This window comes from Schistocerca cancellata, chromosome 3, assembly GCF_023864275.1.
Source record: "Schistocerca cancellata isolate TAMUIC-IGC-003103 chromosome 3, iqSchCanc2.1, whole genome shotgun sequence".
NCBI lineage: Eukaryota > Metazoa > Arthropoda > Insecta > Orthoptera > Acrididae > Schistocerca > Schistocerca cancellata.
Window position 1 is genome coordinate 406,272,508 of NC_064628.1, and position 19,348 is coordinate 406,291,855.

The 19,348-nt window shown below is 44.2% G+C and overlaps 1 protein-coding gene across 1 annotated transcript in view; it reads left to right on the top strand.

Annotated features, from left to right (window-relative positions):
• The window catches only part of LOC126176339 (uncharacterized), a 337,183-nt gene that overhangs the window by 123,207 nt on the left and 194,628 nt on the right, over positions 1-19,348 (top strand). The window contains exons 3-4 of the mRNA XM_049923491.1: positions 3,167-3,303; positions 12,760-13,001. Of these exons, the coding sequence (XP_049779448.1) occupies positions 3,167-3,303; positions 12,760-13,001 (379 nt within the window). The remainder of the gene's footprint in view (positions 1-3,166; positions 3,304-12,759; positions 13,002-19,348) is intronic.

The following is a 19,348-nucleotide window of genomic DNA, read 5'->3' on the forward strand; positions in this document are numbered from 1 at the left end:
ATGGCATTGCAGGTGGGCGACTGGAGACTAAGGACTCCCCTCGTAGTGTAGAGTTCACAAACAACAATCTATGAAACAAAAGAGAGTATAAAATTACTAACAATTTTTAAGGAAAAAATTGCCTGCGTTATCCATTTGCCGGCTCATAGAAAACCTCCTTACAAAGCTCGCCTTAACATTTACACATGCTGTTCTATCCTGTGCAAGCCTCTTCATCTCCAAGTAACTACTGCAACATACATCCTTTTGAATCTGCTTACTGTATTCATCTCGTGGTCTCCCTCTACGATTTGTACCCTCACGCTTCCCTGCAGTACTACACTGGTGGCCCCTTGATGTCTCAGAACGTGTCCTACCAACCGATTTCTTCTTCTAGTCAGGTTGTGCCATAAATTTCTTTTCTCCCCAATTCCATACAGTACGTTCTCATTAGTTACGTGATCTACCCATCTAATCTTCAGCATTCTTCTACAGCACCACATTTCGAAAGCTTCTATTCTCTTCTTGTCTAAAGCGTTTATCGCCCATGTTTCACTTCCATACGTGGCTACATTACATACAAATACTTTCAGAAAAGACTTCCTGACACTTAAATCTATACTCGATGTTAGCAAATTACTCGTCTTCAGAAACGCTTTTCTTGCTGTTTCAAATCTGCATTTTATATCCTTTTTACTTCGGCCATCATCAGCTATTTTGCTTCCCAAAAAGCAAAACTCATCTACTACTTTCAGTGTCCCATGTCCCAATCTAATTCCCTCAACAACACCTGATTTAATTCTACTACATTCCATTACCTCGTTTTGCCTTTGTTGATGTTCATCTTGCATCCTCCTTTCAAGGCACTGTCCATTCCGCTCAAATACTCTTCAAAGTCCTTTGCTGTCTGACATAATTACAATGTCATCAGCAGACCTGAAAGTTTTTACTTCTTCTCTTTTGATTTTAATTCCTGTTCAAAATTTTTCTTTTGTTTCCTTTACTGATTGCTCAGTGTACGGACTGAGGAACATTGGGGTGTTCTAAAACCCTGTCTCACTCCCTTCTCAACCACAGTTTCTCTTTCACGCCCCTCTATTGTTATAATGCCGTCTTGTTTCTGTACAAGTTTTAAATAACCTTTTGCTTCTGCTACCTTCAGAATTCCTAAGTATTCCAGTCAAAATTGTCAAAAGCTTTCTCTTAGTCTAGAAATGCTATAAACGCAAATTTTCCTTTCCTTAACCCATCTTCCAAGATAAGATGTAGTGTCAGTATGGCCTCACGTGTCCCTACATTTTCCAGAATCTTCTGTAAAGAAATTGTGTTTGACTTATTAAACTGATAGATCGGCGGTTTTCACATCTGTCAGCAGCTGCTTTCTTTGAAACTGGAATTATTATATTCTTCTTGAAGTCTAACGGTATTTCGCCTGCCTCATACATCTTGCTCACCAGATGGAAGAGCTTTGTCATGGGTGGCTGTCCCAAGGATATCAGTAGTTCTGACGTAATATCGTCTACTGTTGTTGTTTCGACTTAAATCTTTCACAGGTCTGTCAAATTCTTCTTGGAGTACTGTATTTCTCATATTATCTTCCTCTATGTCCACTTCCCTTTCTGTAAAATTGCTTTAAAGATCATCTCCCTCGTATAGACCCTCTATACACTCCTTCCACCTTTCAGCTTTCCCTTCTTTGCTTGGGAGTGGTTTTCCATCTCAGCTCTTGATATTGATACAGCTGATTACCTTTTCTCCAAGGGTCTCTTTAAATTTCCTGCATGTGGAATATAAAGTCAACTAATTAATTGTAACCAAATAAATACACGTGAAATCTCTGCCCATTAGCCTCCTAAGCTTTGGCGCGCCCGCGAACGCGCGTGCGCGCGCGCCCGCACACACACACACACACACACACACACACACACACGAAAATGGTTCAAATGGCACTGAGCACTATGGGACTTAACATCTGTGGTCATCAGTCCCTTAGAACTTAGAACTACTTAAACCTAACTAACCTAAGGACATCACACACATCCATGCCCGAGGCAGGATTCGAACCTGCGACCGTAGCGGTCACGCGGTTCCAGACTGAAGCGCCTAGAACCGCACGTCCACACCGGCCGGCACACACACACACACACACACACACACACACACACACACACACACGCACGCACACACACACAAATATTAATTTCTGTTCCTTTTTTGTTATTGAAATAGTCTCAATCCCACGCTGTGATGATGATGATGTTTGGTTTGTGGGGCGCTCAACAGCGTGGTTATCAGCGCCCGTACAATTACCCAATCTTTGCTCAGTCCAATTGCGCCACTTTCCAGGATGATGATGAAATGATGAGGACAACACAAACACCCAGTCATCTCGAGGCAGGTGAAAATCCCTGACCCCGCCGGGAATCGAACCCGGGACCCCGTGCTCGGGAAGCGAGAACGCTACCGCGAGACCACGAGCGGCGGACAAATCCCACGCTGTGATGAAGGTATTTGGGAGATTTCCCTTGGTCACTCCTGGCACACAGTGAAGCCCGTGGCGTAAGCTCGTCACCGGGACTGTAGGCAGAGTGCAGCACTTTTTCGCCCTGGCACTAGGAGGGAGAGGGTAGCGGGCACTTGGCCTTCGCCACGTGTTACCCTACATTCCATCCCAGCCCTGGAGAGGATGCCTGGTACTCATCTGACAGTGGGCTGAGTGGACTTGCGGCAATCCTGGAGGGACTGGAACGAGGGAAATTCCCCGCCCTTCTTCAGGAGTGAAAGCATGACCTCCAGCGCCGGATTCTAAGTGACAGATCTGTTGGGGGAGGGGGGAGGGGAAGGAGGGGTGGCTTATCCAGTTGCAGTGTGGAGGCAGCAGTGAGGGGCCTTGAGCTGGTTTGTACAAGCTGGTGGTGCTGATGGGGCAGCACATGATCTGACACAGTGTTGGTGGTGCAGGTGACTGGTTGGTGCAGCAGCCGATGATGAGTGTGGGAAGAGATGCAGGGGGACTAGCTGGTGTGGCAGCTGCTAATGAGTGTCAGGAGAGGTGTGTGCAGTGTGTGCAGTGGACAGAGTGTCCTCTGTGATGATTGGTGATTGGCGATGCAGGTGGACTGGCTGATGTGGTAGCTGGCAGTCTGTGTGGTGACAGACGTGGGCAGAGGTGTGCTGGTGTGTGCAGGGGAGAGGCTGTCCTCCGGGGTGACGGTGCTGGTGGAGCGGCTGGTGCAGCGGCTGGTGGCGGGCGCCGGCAGTCTGGACCCGCGGTTCGCCGCTCGCTTCCTCGCCACCTTCGACACGGCCACGCAGCGAGCTCAGGTCAGTCACCGCATGTCCTAGCCACAACACACTTTCATTACTCCACACCGTGTAGCTGCGGGACACGTTTGATTCTCACTGAGGGACAACTGAGTTACAGGCCTACTTTGCCTATTTTCATTCACTGCTTTCATAGGGCATCATATTTTGGGGCAATTCCTCATTAAGAGAGAAAATATTCATTGCACAAAAGCGCGTAATCAGAATAATAGCTGGAGCACACCCGAGTTCACTTTGCAGACATTTATTTAAGGAACCCGTGATATTCACAGTACCTTCGCAATACATACACTCCTGGAAATTGAAATAAGAACACCGTGAATTCATTGTCCCAGGAAGGGGAAACTTTATTGACACATTCCTGGGGTCAGATACATCACATGATCACACTGACAGAACCACAGGCACATAGACACAGGCAACAGAGCATGCACAATGTCGGCACTAGTACAGTGTATATCCACCTTTCGCAGCAATGCAGGCTGCTATTCTCCCATGGAGACGATCGTAGAGATGCTGGATGTAGTCCTGTGGAACGGCTTGCCATGCCATTTCCACCTGGCGCCTCAGTTGGACCAGCGTTCGTGCTGGACGTGCAGACCGCGTGAGACGACGCTTCATCCAGTCCCAAACATGCTCAATGGGGGACAGATCCGGAGATCTTGCTGGCCAGGGTAGTTGACTTACACCTTCTAGAGCACGTTGGGTGGCACGGGATACATGCGGACGTGCATTGTCCTGTTGGAACAGCAAGTTCCCTTGCCGGTCTAGGAATGGTAGAACGATGGGTTCGATGACGGTTTGGATGTACCGTGCACTATTCAGTGTCCCCTCGACGATCACCAGTGGTGTACGGCCAGTGTAGGAGATCGCTCCCCACACCATGATGCCGGGTGTTGGCCCTGTGTGCCTCGGTCGTATACAGTCCTGATTGTGGCGCTCATCTGCACGGCGCCAAACGCGCATACGACCATCATTGGCACCAAGGCAGAAGCGACTCTCATCGCTGAAGACGACACGTCTCCATTCGTCCCTCCATTCACGCCTGTCGCGACTCCACTGGAGGCGGGCTGCACGATGTTGGGGCGTGAGCGGAAGACGGCCAAACGGTGTGCGGGACCGTAGCCCAGCTTCATGGAGACGGTTGCGAATGGTCCTCGCCGATACCCCAGGAGCAACAGTGACCCTAATTTGCTGTGAAGTGGCGGTGCGGTCCCCTACGGCACTGCGTAGGATCCTACGGTCTTGGCGTGCATCCGTGCGTCGCTGCGGTCCGGTCCCAGGTCGACGGGCACGTGCACCTTCCGCCGACCACTGGCGACAACATCGATGTACTGTGGAGACCTCACGCCCCACGTGTTGAGCAATTCGGCGGTACGTCCACCCGGCCTCCCGCATGCCCACTATACGCCCTCGCTCAAAGTCCGTCAACTGCACATACGGTTCACGTCCACGCTGTCGCGGCATGCTACCAGTGTTAAAGACTGCGATGGAGCTCCGTATGCCACGGCAAACTGGTTGACACTGACGGCGGCGGTGCACGAATGCTGCGCAGCTAGCGCCATTCGACGGCCAACACCGCGGTTCCTGGTGTGTCCGCTGTGCCGTGCGTGTGATCATTGCTTGTACAGCACTCTCGCAGTGTCCGGAGCAAGTATGGTGGGTCTGACACACCGGTGTCAATGTGTTCTTTTTTCCATTTCCAGGAGTGTATATTCACGTATGAAATTTGTCATCCGTAACCCATCGCAATTGAAAAATAACTGCAACACTAGAAGAAAGGATGATATTCATTATTCTGGATTAAATCTCACTTTGGCACAGAAAGGGGTGAATTATGCTGCCGCAAAAATCGTTGGTCATTTGCCAAATAGTATTAAAAGTCTGACAGATAGCCAACCAACATTTAAAAGCAAATTAAAAGAATTTCTGAATGACAACTCGTACTCAATAGATGAATTATTAGATATTAAGTAGTAAAAAGTTAGTTAATTAATTAATTTGTGTAAAGAAACCTTATGCTAAAGTGACATGTTCCACATCATTACAAAATGTCATATTCATGATCTATGGAACAAGGATGTATGTATGAATGTATACGGGGACGATCTGCTCACGCTCCTGATGGCAGCAGATACTCATCCTTTCGTGGGTGCAATAGGAGACAGGAAGCGTTAGATAATTATTCTGATTCATGACAGCTCGACAACCACTTAAAACTAATCGATATTGGATGATGCAGTCTTCACTGCAGACATGTCCCTCTCAGAAGTAGCCCGGATGTATTCAGGGAAAATGTCAGACGATAAAAATTTAGAAGAGTACTGTTGTTTTCATGGAGCCACCATAGAAGCCATCCTAGTTCAGTCTTAGAACAATCAGTGGCACCTTGTATAATACATTCCCGTAGGCGAACTAACGTGTTTGTAGAATCTTCCAGCAGGTCAATAGAAAGTTTCGGACAATGGCGTTCTTATGAAGGCAAGGCACATTTCTCACTGAGGCGATATGATATGTGATACAATATTCGATGTACCTCATTATATGATACAGAAGCAGTGCGCATCCGTGGAGTGCGTAGAGATGTAGTTGAAGCAACTGTATCACATAATACACCAAGAGGGTAATTTCAGTTCATGTGTCATGTGTCTAAAAAAATTGTTTTTTGTAGATGAAGCAATTATACTCGTACATCCGTGTCTGTACTTCGTTTCTCAGTAAAACTTTTACTTTTCGCGTAAAAAATTTAAAATCAGTGTTTTGCGATTCACCAGTGTTCTCGGCTATGCTATTTTTCTCATTCAGGTTTGATGAAACTACTCGGAAGAAAATTGATATTTTTGCATTTTGATAATGAACTGGTTTTCTTTTCGCTGCTGCCTATACTAATTGTGATACTTCGAAATTAAATAAAACACAGAGCAAAATTTTGAAAAGGTTGCTGTAAAAAAATGTAGTCACTGGCCGATTTGTGTTGGGTGCATTTTGGGTAGTACAATTCTGTGTACTAAAGGTAACTGACATATCGAAATGGTTTTTAAGGCTGAAGGACAGTCAAACACCTCTTTGCAGACTCGAGTAATTACGTGGCCCACACGGGGGGCTACTCGTACTGCTGGCCGCCCGCCTGCCGCGTCTTGTCTTGTCTTGTCTTGTGTTTTCGCGGCGCTGCAATGGGAACGCCGAGTGCTGTGCGGACAGCCGGACTCCACAGCGACGTGTCGTGTAACGTGTCGTGTCGCCTCAGCCAGAATCGCACCTGATGGTCTCATCCCATCTGAACAGCGCTCATACGGGGGTACTGCCAACATCTTCAAGATGTGGGCTCTACGTTGTTGTAACTTGGAACAGTTTTTCGCATTTGGAAAACGTAATTTCAGAAAAAGACTGCAGCACATTAAAAGCGAATACTAAGAAAAAATATTGAACACTATTTCAAAACAAGCTCGAAGCGAAACTCTGAAAAGTGTTTCCAGGCAACTTTGTACCGTTTGTAAACGTACGCCCAGAAAAAAGTACTTGTTGAGATGTGGGACTTTCTTTCCTATGATAGCTATACTTATGCTGGCACCATCTAACGTAGGTAGAACTCATTTTTACACACCTTTCAGTATTTCTTTTAAAATATCACGAACTTGTGTGAACACACCTGGTGAAACGTGGCAATGTGCTGTCCACGAGTGACCACGCTTCAGATAAGCAATAGCTAAGAAGGGAAAGCAAGGAAGGGAAAGCAGAGAGGTGGAAGGAGTATATAGACTATAGAGGGTCTATACAATACAAGGGCGATGTACTTGAGGACAATATTATGGAAATGGAGGAGGATGTAGATGAAGATGAAATGGGAGATACAGTACTGCGTGAAGAGTTTGACAGAGCACTGAAAGACATTCATTTGGTTCAGTTTTATGGAAGTTGCTTTTTCAACATACTGCTGTAATTTTGGTCTTGAACTATTTGTCCTCGTACTTTATACTATAAGTAAGAAATGATTGTTCAATATATTTTCTTCCTGTGACTCGTCATTTATAGCCCTTCTGTTCAGTTCAATAGTGATGTCTAGTGCTGTGGCTTGTTGTCCCGTCTCTCGTTTCACTACATTTCATATAGCCTGAAGTATGTTGTTCGGATGACCGATTTCTGACATAATGTGAATAACCCTTGCTTTTTTTGTACTCTTTCTTAGTAATTTTGAGTAGTTTTTATAGTGGCGATTATTGCAGGATCTCCTCTTGTTCCTGCCAGCAGATATATTTCCTTTCAAAAGATACTTTAATCACTCTAGTGACCCATGGTTTTTTTACATGGCTCTCTGATGCCCTTTCTGATTAGATTTTGTGGAAAACTATTTTTAAACAATGATATGAATTTATCATGGAATAGATTATATTTTATGTTAGCATTTAGCTCATTATGAATTTCATCCCAGCTCATCTCTTGTGAACTATCCTTAAAAACGTTTGTCCTGGATTCATTAATTATTCTGGTTTCTACTGAGAAAATCCCCACTATAAGGCACTATTTTATTTATGCTAACTAACTGTGCATCACGATCAGAGATAGTATTTGTCACTGGGTAAGCAGTTACTGAGCTTATGAATTAGGATCCTACTGCTTTTATCCATCCGTGTTGAAAATGAATTAAAGCGATCAAATTGTAATATCCAAATAAGTTTTCCAGATAATTTTTCCTTTCGGAATCTTTTAGAAATCTACCGCACTACACTCAATGTAAATGTGCACGTCTTAAGTGGGGTAGACTGTTAGAACAGTGCAGGTAGTTCGTACAAGTACACGTCACTACCAGGCATGTAAAGGAAAATAACTGCAGTTCTCGGTGATGGAAAGGCCACCATGGTGCGTCAGTGTTGTACGAATTTAGTGCTCTAGCAGGGCGTGTGCGGTACAGAAGGCGTGGGAACAACGCCAGATGTTGAGCGATCACAGTGCCAGACAGCGTTACGTGCATCCGACTGAGTTTGAAAGGGGACGCATTGTGTGTCTCCATTTGACTGGATGGTTGGCTCGTGCAATATCCAGATTTTTTGGGCCGTTAGAATGTCATAGTGGTCCGACGTTGGTCTACATGGGAAAATGAAGACAGGCAACGTTTTAGTGACCACGTCTGAGCGCCACAGTGGAGGACCGTCCTTCTATGCACCAACCACATCGCAGCCCCTTCATATCTGCGCCTTCTATCTGAAAACAAGTAATAGACTTCCTGCAACATTTTTTGTCAATCCGCAGCCGGACGACTAAGTGTCGTCTCACGTGTGGCTACCACAAGCAACACACGGTTTGGTACCGTGACCTGGACGCATGGACATCAATCCAGACAAGAAAAAGTAAGGGTCGGAAGATAAACCTTGAGAGTCACCACATGTAATTAGTTTCCATCTTCGTGATGACTAATAACTGAATAAAAGACTCTCTCCTATTGGCACACTTTGTGATACTATTTGTGCTATTTTGCGTCACTTCCTATTATACCATAGTAGTCTAATTTACTTAAATAGACGTTGTGAATTTCACAGTCAGACAACTTGAACAGGTCACGGAATATATTAGTAGCTTGTAATTAATTGCATAATGAATGAACGGTTCAAACCCGCGCCCCACCATTCTAATTTATTTTTTCCGTGATTTCCCTAAATCGCTTCAGTTAAATGCCGGGATGGTTCCTGTGAAAGGGCAGGGCCGACTTCCTTCCCCATCCTTCCCTAATCCGATGGAACCGATGACTCGCTGTTTAGTCCCCACCTCCGAGTCAACTAATCAACCAGCCATAATGAATAATAAACTTTCCCGTAATGAACATTTATTATTAAAGGTCAGATGGCCAGGAAGTCGCTTGTACTCGTATATTACGTTCTCTACAAAAAGTTGTTACACAGTCACCTAGACACAACTAAACTATGGCAGTCTAGCTTCGCACGGCAGCGCTATTTACGGCACTAATAACGCGAAGTGCTAATTATTCTGGATTAATTATTCTTGTCACAGCTTGCTGTATACACAGCAAACAAGTCCTATTTGTTTGTCATGAAGTTTCCCGCTCACCGAGAGCAAACGGATTTAACAGTGACCGGTGAGCAGCAAGGAACAGGTTGTGTACAGAACCAGTTGCCTGTGTTATCAAAGTAACCCGGCACTGTACAAATATATTACTTAAGAAATACTTCGTAATAGAATCTTTAAATGAGTTTGTTTCAATAGTCTCGTTAATATCCTTAGGTAGTGTATTTTACAGTTTCATTCCTTTGCAGAGAATGTTTAATGCTGTTTTGAGTTTTGCTTCGATTCTCTCTTGCTAAATATAAGTTCAGTCCAGAAATTGTTCTGCGCTCATGGACAGGGTGTTTATGTGGTACTCATAAAGTATTTTGTTGATGTGTATGATTGATCGATAATTAATGTACTTACATGGTGTACTTGACATTTCCAACTCTTTACTGCGAAGATAAGCTATTTTAATTGTTAAAATGCCATAAATAACGAAAATACAATTTTGTTATATAACCTTGCTTATGCCATGGGAAATATTATACGTGCGATTATTTGGTGTCCCTTGGTTGTTCAGTAATGTTAAGACAATGTGTTTTTTTCAGTTAACGCTTTGTATTAATGAAATAAGCATTCCACATAAGAAAAATGTTTGAAGAAATTTACATTGTAACTTTCTAGCTTATCAGTTACTAAGCTGTTACTGTGTAAGTAAATTAATTAATGAAATTATCCAGTCATGCAACTCACTTAGGGTATAGGCTATACTAAAATAAATGAATCTTCCTGTGCAAGGTTAAATACTGTTACATAACCTCACTGGCACGCCCAGCAAATAATTCTCATCACTCTTACATCAATGTAAGTCACCTGATGAAAGCAGTATGATGCCGAAACACATCCTGCTGATGAATATTAGTGAAAAGTGACAAAAGCAGTGAAAATTATTTCGTAAATATATAATGCAATCGCTAGCCTCAAGGAATTCCGTACAACATGGACGAATTTAAGTCTAGAATATTTTGTTCCAGATAAGTGCTTAACTATAAGCTTAGCTTCATTTGAGGTTTGTGTTATGCCTACTCTTTATATGCTATGTAGTAGGCACGATCGCATTCAGTCGTTAGCTACGCATCTTATTTCTCATGGTGCTTATTTAGTAGGGACGTAGAAAGCTGTAAACTATGACTGACTGGGTGGTGCCACTTTGCCTCGCTACCGGAGCGCTGTTGTAAAGGTATACACATTCCGCCTTTAACCTGCCATGGTTGCCTGTTAGTCAGGCAGGCAATTTGATGCCCGTTATCATTGGAACGGGCAGACTGCTTTAGCTACAATGAATCCAAGCTGTGCCCAACCCAAGCAGGCTATAAAGAAGTCCTGCTTGCCTGCCCGTCTGTCCGCTGTGTTACGCTACTTAGTTTATTCTGCTCGCTGTCATTACGCTGTTATGAGTGCGATTCAGAAGTGGATGGCAATACCCGAGTACCTCAAGACGAAGCTCAAAGACGTACATATTCATTTTGGGTCATTGTAGGCCAGGAAATAGTGAATGTTATTTTTTCTTTTTTTTCCTTTATCGGCTTATTTCTGGCTCATTTACTTATTTCTTTACGAACAGTTTTCTGTGCAACTTAATTCTCTTTCTACTAGTACTGGATATTCTCATTTCCAACCATCATCAGGTCACCTCTAACACATGTTTTGTGAAGTAATGAGAACCATCTGCGAAAGTCGAGATACTTTGCCCCCAAGAACCTTAAGATGTCTATTATATGGCAACGCCAACCAAAGTAAGGTCTAGGAAGTCCAGTTTCTGTAACCTTAGACTGTTCCAGCCAAATACGGTCACAGGTATACCAGTTTTAATTATTTTTCCAGGGTGTGTTTGTCAGGTTCGCTGAATTCATTGTAAGTAGCCAAAATAGTTCATTCTATAGTTTCCAAATGTATACTACTGAACACGAAGCTCGGTGTCCATATTATGTTAATCTAAAAAGTACATAGCTGAAAGAAGAAGCTTTTGTTTCATACTAAGGTGTCTTTGCACTACGTTGCATACCACGGGAATGTGGTATTTAATACCCGCTGAGCCATATTTTATTCCCATTTCAGTCAATGCTTGCTCTAAATTTACAAAGCCTATATGATGATAAATGGCCTGAAGTCCTAAACACACATATCCACAAACTTGTCACCTGCTTTGTACTCTCTTAAAATATTTATGGAGTGAGGGAACTGCATGTCAAATTTGCAAACATGTCGTAACGTACTCGGGGTTCCCGAATGAGTGTTTAGTAACTTTTTGCACAATTTGCATCGCGTGATACCAACTGACTTATATGAAGCTGCTACATAGACGGACAGGAACTTTTCTCCTGATGGACGTGGGCTCTGTTTCGTGACTGGTGTACATTACTCAATTCTTAATTTAAGGAGTTTTGTTATTTGGGGAACCAAATAACTGATGATGGTCGAAGTAGAGAGGATATAAAATGTAGACTGGCAATGGCATGGGAAGCGTTTCTGAAGAAGAGAAATTTGTTAACATCGAGTATAGATTTAAGTGTCAGGAAGTCGTTTCGAAAGTATTTGTATGGAGTGTAGCCATGTATGGAAGTGAAACATGGACGATAAATAATTTGGACAAGAAGAGAATAGAAGAGTTCGAAATGTGGTGCTACAGAAGAATGCTGAAGATTAGATGGGTAGATCACATAACTAATAAGGAGGTATTGAACAGAATTGGGGAAAAGAGGAGTTTGTGGCACAACTTGACAAGAAGGAGGGAACGGTTGGTAGGACACGTTCTGAGACATCAAGGCATCACCAATTTAGTATTGGAGGGCAGCGTGGAGGGTAAAAATCGTAGAGGGAGACCAAGAGATGAACACACTAACGAGATTCAGAAGGATGTAGGTTGCAGTAGGTACTGGGAGATGAAGAAGTTTGCACAGGATAGAGTGGCATGGAGAGCTGCATAAAACCAGTCTCAGGACTGAAGACCACAACAACAACAACAATTTATCCTCAATCTCCTTTAAGTTTCATTTGATCATTTTGGTGCTCTCGCTGTTATGATAAACTTGCACTAAATCTTCCTCCATATACCTGGCTAGTTTGGTTGGATTGACAGCGCATCCTGTTGTCAGGTGCATCAGGCTGAAAGGGTCCCGTGAAGCTTTCCAGTCTAGCGGAAACCCAAGTCGGCCTGCTTTAGCCACTGTGCTTCTGTACGCGTGTAGTCCAGCGTTCTGTTACAGCAGGTTGAGCTGCTTTAATGGTTGCGGCAGAGATAGGGGCAGGCAGGCTGGAAGGAGAATTTTTACACCTCTGCCATGTTCTTCCCTGTGTGATCACTGTTGGTGGCCAGACGTGAGGTTGTCCAGAGACCGTAGAGTGGGGATCCCGAGTTGGCTGCCCGCCAGTGACCTGCGCCTCGCCGTGTTGCAGGGCGCGGGCCGCGGTCGCTGCGAGTACCTGGTGCGCCTGGACGCGCTGTCGTGGCCGCCGACATACCCGCCGGGTGAAGATGAGGAGGGGGAGGAAGGGTCGGAGGGGGAGGCGCAGGTGACGCCACCGTGCCGGCCGGAGGCGGGCGCCGCGACGCCCGCGGGCTTCGTGCGGCTGCGGCTGCAGGGCGCCGCGCGGCGCCGCTGGGCCGACCTCGCCAGCGCCGACGGCTTCCTGAGGAGGTGCGTACCGTCTGAAACGCCGCCCATCTTCTCTCCCGCCCCGTGCTCCTCACTTGTAAGCAAGCAGACGTTGTGTCGTTCAGTACACACAATGCAGATTCTGTATTGGGATCACCAATCTCATATACAGGGTGGTCCATTGATAGTGGATCAAATATCTCAAGACATAAGCATCAAACGAAAAAACTACAAAGAACTAAACTCGTCTAGCTTTAAGGGGGAAACCAGATGGCGCTATGGTTGGCCCGTTAGATGGCGTTGCCATAGGTCAAACGGATATCAACTGCGTTTTTCTAAATAGGAACCCCCATTTTTTATTACTTATTCGTGTAGTACGTAAAGAAATATGAATGTTTTAGTTGACCACCTTTTTCGCTTTGTGATAGATGGCGCTGTAATAGCCACAAACGTGTAAGTACGTGGTATCACGTAACATTCCGCCAGTGCGGATGGTATTTGCTTCGTGATATATTACCCGTGTTAAAATGGACCGTTTACCAATTGTGATCAAAATGCCCAACTGGCGTGTGCTGTGTCTGCTGCTCGGTATCCTGGACGGCATCATCCAGGTGTCCGGACCGTTCGCCGGATAGTTACGTTGTTTAAGGAAACAGGAAGTGTTCAGCCACATGTAAAACGTCAACCACGACCTGCAACAAATGATGATGCCCAAGTAGGTGTTTTAGCTGTTGTCGCGACCAATCCGCACATCAGTAGCAGACAAATTGCGCGAGAATCGGGAATGTCAAAAACGTCGGTGTTTAGAATGCTACACCATCGATTGCCCCGTACCATATTTCTATGCACCAAGAATTGCATGGCGACGACTTTGAACGTCGTGTACAGTTCTGCCACTGGGCACAAGAGAAATAACGCGACGATGACAGATTTTCTGCACGCGTTCTATTTAGCGACGAAGCGTCATTCACCAATAGCGGTAACGTAAACCGGCATAATATCCACTGCTGGGCAACGGAAAATCCACGATGGCTGTGACAAGTGGAACATCAGCGACCTTGTCGTGTTAATGTATGGTGCGGCATTATGGGAGGAAGGATAATTGGCCCCCATTTTATCGATGGCAATCTAAATGGTGCAATGTATGCTGATTTCCTACGTAATGTTCTACCGATGTTACTACAAGATGTTTCACTGCATGACAGAATGGCGATGTACTTCCAACATGACGGATGTCCGGCACATAGCTCATGTGCGGTTGAAGCGGTATTGAATAGCATATTTCGTGACTGGTGGATTGGTCGTCGAAGCACTATACCATGGCCCGCACGTTCACCGGATCTGACGTCCCCGTATTTCTTTCTCTGGGGGAAACTGAAGGATATTTGCTATCGTGATCCACCGACAACGCTTCACAACATGCGTCAGCGCATTGTCAATGCATGTGTGTACATTAGGAAAGGCGAACTACTCGCTGTTGAGAGGAATGTCGTTACACGTATTGCCAAATGCATTGAGGTTGACGGACATCATTTTGAGAATTTATTGCATTAATGTGATATTTACAGGTAATCACGCTGTAACAGCGTGTGTTCTCAGAAATGATAAGTTCACAAAGGTACATGTATCACATTGGAACAACCGAAATAAAATGTTCAAACGTACCTACGTTCTGTATTTTAATTTAAAAAACCTACCTGTTACCAACTCTGAGCCATATGCTTGTGACTATTACAGCGCCATCTATCACAAAGCGAAAAAAGTGGTCAAAATAAAACATTCATATTTCTTTACGTACTACACGAATAAGTAATAAAAAATGGGGGTTCCTATTTAGAAAAACGCAGTTGATATCCGTTTGACTTATGGCAGCTAGACAAGTTTCGTTCTTTGTAGTTTTTTCGTTTGACGCTTATTTCGTGAGGTATTAGGCCCGGTAACGATCAATGGACCACTCTGTATAAAGATACATTCCATACTTACGGTGTGTGGCAGAGGTTACGTCTGGCACCATCCACATCTACATCTACATGGATATTCAGCAAATCACATTTAAGTGCCTGGCAGACGGTTCATCGAACCACTTTCACAATTCTCTGTTATTCTAATCTCGTATAGCGCGCGCAAAGAACGAACACCTATATCTTTCCGTACGAGCTCTGATTACCCTTGTTTTATCGTGGTGATTGTTTCTCCCTATGTAGGTCGGGGCCAACAAAATATTTTCGCATTCGGAGGAGAAAGTTGGTGATGGGAATTTCGTGAGAAGATTCTGTTGCAATGAAAAACATCTCGCTTTTAATGTTTTCCAGCCCAAATCCTGTATGATTTCTGTGACACTGTCTCCCATATTTCGCGATAATACAAAACGTACTGCCCTTCTTCGAACTTTTTCCATGTACCCCGTCAGTCCTATCTGGTAAGGATCCCACACCAAGCAGCAGTATTCTAAAAGAGGACGGACAAGCGTAGTGTAGGCAGTATTTTTAGTACATCTGTTACATTTTCTAAGTGTCCTGCCAGTAAAACGCAGTCTTTGGTTAGCCTTCCCCACAACATTTTCTATGTGTTCCTTCCAATTTAAGCTGTTCGTTATTGTAATACCTAGGTATTTAGCTGAATTTTAGATTACACTGATTTATCGTGAAGCCGAAGTTTAGCGGATGCCTTTTAGCACTCATGTGGATGACCTCACACTTTTCGTTATTTAGGATCAACTGCTAACTTTCACACCTTTCAGATATCTTTTCTAAATCTTTTGCAATTTGTTTTGATCTTCTGACGGCTTTATTAGTCGATAAACGACAGCGTCATCTGCAATAAATCTAAGACTGCTGCTCAGATTGTCTCCTAAATCGTTTATATAGATAAGGAACAGAAAAGGCCCTATAACACTACCTTGGGGAACGCCAGAAATCATTTCTGTTTTATTCGATTACTTTCCGTCAATTACTACGAACTGTGACCTCTCTGACAGGAAATCACAAATCCAGTCACATAACTGAGACGATATTCCATAAGCATGCAATTTCGCTACGAGCCGCTTGTGTAGTACAGTGTCAAAAGCCTTCCGGAAATCCAGAAATACGGAATCGATCTGAAATCCCTCATCAATAGCACTCAACACTTCATGTGAATAAAGAGCTAGTTGTGTTTCACAAGAACGATGTTTTCTAAACCCATGTTGACTGTGTGTCAATAGACCGTTATCTTCGAGGTAATTCATAATGTTCGAACAAAATATATGTTCAAAAATCCTGCTGCATATCGATTAACGATATGGGTCTGTAATTTAGTGGATTACTCCTACTAACTTTCTTGAATATTGGTGTGACCTGTGCAACTTTCCAGTCTTTCGGTACGGATCTTTCGGCGAACGAACGGTTGTATATGATTGTTAAGTATGGAGCTAATGCATCAGCGTACTCTGAAAGGAACCTACCTGGTATACATTCTGGACTAGAAGACTTGCTTTTATTAAGTGATTTAAGTTGCTTCACTACTCCGAGGAGGTATACTTCTACGTTACTCATGTTAGCAGCTGTTCTCGATTCGAATTCCGGAATATTTTACTACGTCTTCTTTTGTGAAGGCATTTCGAAAGGCTGTGTTTAGTAACTCTGCTTTGGTAGCACTGTATTCGATAGTATCTCCATTGCTATTGTGCAGGGAAGGCATTGATTGTTTCTTGCCATTAACATACTTCACATACGACCGGATCTATTTGGATTTTCTGTCTGGTTCCGAGACAAAGTTTCGTTGTGGAAACTGTTATAGGCATCTCGCATTCAAGTCCGCGCTAAATTTCGAGCTTCTGTAAAAGATCGCCAATCTTGGCGATAATCTAACGTCAACTCCTGACATAACTTGTCGTTTTCATCCCGACTGTTGATGAACCTCGCTAAGACTTTCAGGGGCCCTGCCGAGCAACCCTCAAGAATTGGCCGAAAGAACGTTTCTTGAGACTCCTCTTTCGTGGGCGAGGTACATTTTTCTGTTTTATGCTCTGTTGTAGGGCACACTGTAGCAACGAGGTTTTGTAGGCCTCAGTGTACTATAACATTTACTGTCGAGAAAGCTACGATTAACACAACCTCTGAGCGACTGCTCGGAGTCAAAGTTCAGTTAATACAGAAGTTATGATATACAATTGTATTGTATTGTATAGTATTGTATGTTAACCGGGGACCTAGAAACGACGGAGAGGCTCCGTCCCCGCCGTACCCGCAGTGGTCCACAACCCCACGACGATTACCGCAGTCCACTGCACTCCACCGCCACCCCACACCGAACTCAGCGTTATTGTGCGGTTCGGCCCCCGTCTAAAACGTCTCACACCACACGAGTGTAACTCCTATGTTTGCGTGGTAGAATAATAGTGGTGTACGCGTACGTGGAGAACTTGTTTGTGCAGCAATCGTCGACATAGTGTAACTGAGGCGGAATAAGGGGAACCAGCCCGCATTCGCCGAGGCAGATGGAAAATCGCCTAAAAACGATCCACAGACTGGTCGGTTCACCGGGCGGATTCGTGCCGGGGACCAGGCTCTCCTTCCCGCCCGGAAAATGATATACAATACTTAACTCACTTTTGGCGGAGATCCAATATTGGGTACAATATTTGACAAGTGTCACTCTGAATCCAAGTTTTAACGAGTTTGGCAAACGTTTCCAATAAATTCCTAGTCCAATCGCGAAGCGATGGACTGATGGACGAGCAGCGACCGTCCAAGACTCGTTGCAAGTTGTTTTCCGCTGGCTGTCGTCATGAGGGACTGGCCGTCGGTTCCTGAAGTGGAGCCACCAGTTAAGTCCGCAGTCGACTTTGTAGCGCCTTGAAGCCGACATAAACACCCGCTGGGCGGAATGACACCGAGCACCGTTCCACTTGCAGCCACGTGACAGGCGATGCAGAGTAGGAAGGGAAAGGCGTCGACTTCTGTAGGCCAGTCCTGGCTACGGCTTTAGCCGTACGCCGTCTCACCGCTAACGCCTACTAGGCAAGCAACCCAAATTACACTGGTGTAGCGCGTGGAGCCTCTGTTTCCCGTGGTATATACTGCTGTACATTTCCTTAGGCTTCTAAAATGTGTTACAGCCTAGAATATGTGTTCCCTACAACTTGTTTCACATTACCAATAATAGAATACCAACACCCATTACTTTGGTTTTCTTTGCTAGGCAACCAGTTTCGACATTACATTGTGTCATCTTCAGGCCTAACCGTGATGGTTACAAAAGATGAATGAGTACATAATAAAAACCCAGAGAGTATTGTCAAAATAAAGCAACTGCTACATATTAATTTATATAAGTAAAAGAAAACAGTCTTAATTAAAATCTACATGATACAACGTAACATGTACTATCAGAAATTAACTAGTTATTCATGCATCCTGCGAAAACGTCAGTGACATAATGGAAGTAATAATAAAACAGAAGTGTCAAAGTAACGCAACCATCATTCCTGCATACCCATTGTATGCAAATATGTATGGCGATGAGTGGTAAGACTATACCGGTTTTTGTCAAAATGTAAAAGAGGCGGGCAAAGTGACCGACACATCATATGTGAAGTAAGAGAACAGGATCGTATATCATGTACAGTAAAGGGGTTCATTGTAAGTAATAGTAATCCGTGTAATAAGTATACAAAAAGGAACGGCAAATTAAAAGAGGAATTACAGCTATTGAAATACCATAGCTGAACTCATTGGTTATTAGACAATACTTTATAAGGAGGAACAAAGAGAACACTGTAGGAGGATGACTGTAAAATGCCCGATCCGCGCTCCAGACACAGGATGGAGTTACATTTAATTTCACATTACGTCGCTCCGTACGGTATTGTATGGGTGTTAGTCTTTCGAGCCATTTATGGCCAATGGTGTAACAGGTCCTGTACTGCCGTTACTACTGTCAATTACACAAGCTGTCCCAGTCATACGGGGCCCGGGAAAGAGTTTTATATAAATGTCGATGAAAGAGGATATGAAACCAAATTTGTAAATGACATACCTTCTTGGTTGAGAAATCAATATATTGAATGTACACCACAAGGGGTGCTGGAAATGACCTCCCTCTGCCTGTGTGCACGGATCAACGCGGCGCTGCATGTTCGTGAACGTTGCTGACACTGAGTACTGGATTTCAAGGCTGAGTGCCTCAAGTAACTGTGAAATATCGCAACAGCGAAGTTCCCTGAGATGTCTGTGGTTCTCGTGTTTCAGTGTAGCATGGTTGAGTGTTGATCTTGTTGCGTCCGACTTATATTTTCCACTGCTGTTGATTCTCGTGTTGTGTCGATATTCTGTGCAAGAGCGTGTGTTTCTTATGAAACAGTATTGATAGTTAGTTCCTTTAAGAAAAGTCAGCGATTGTTTTTAGAA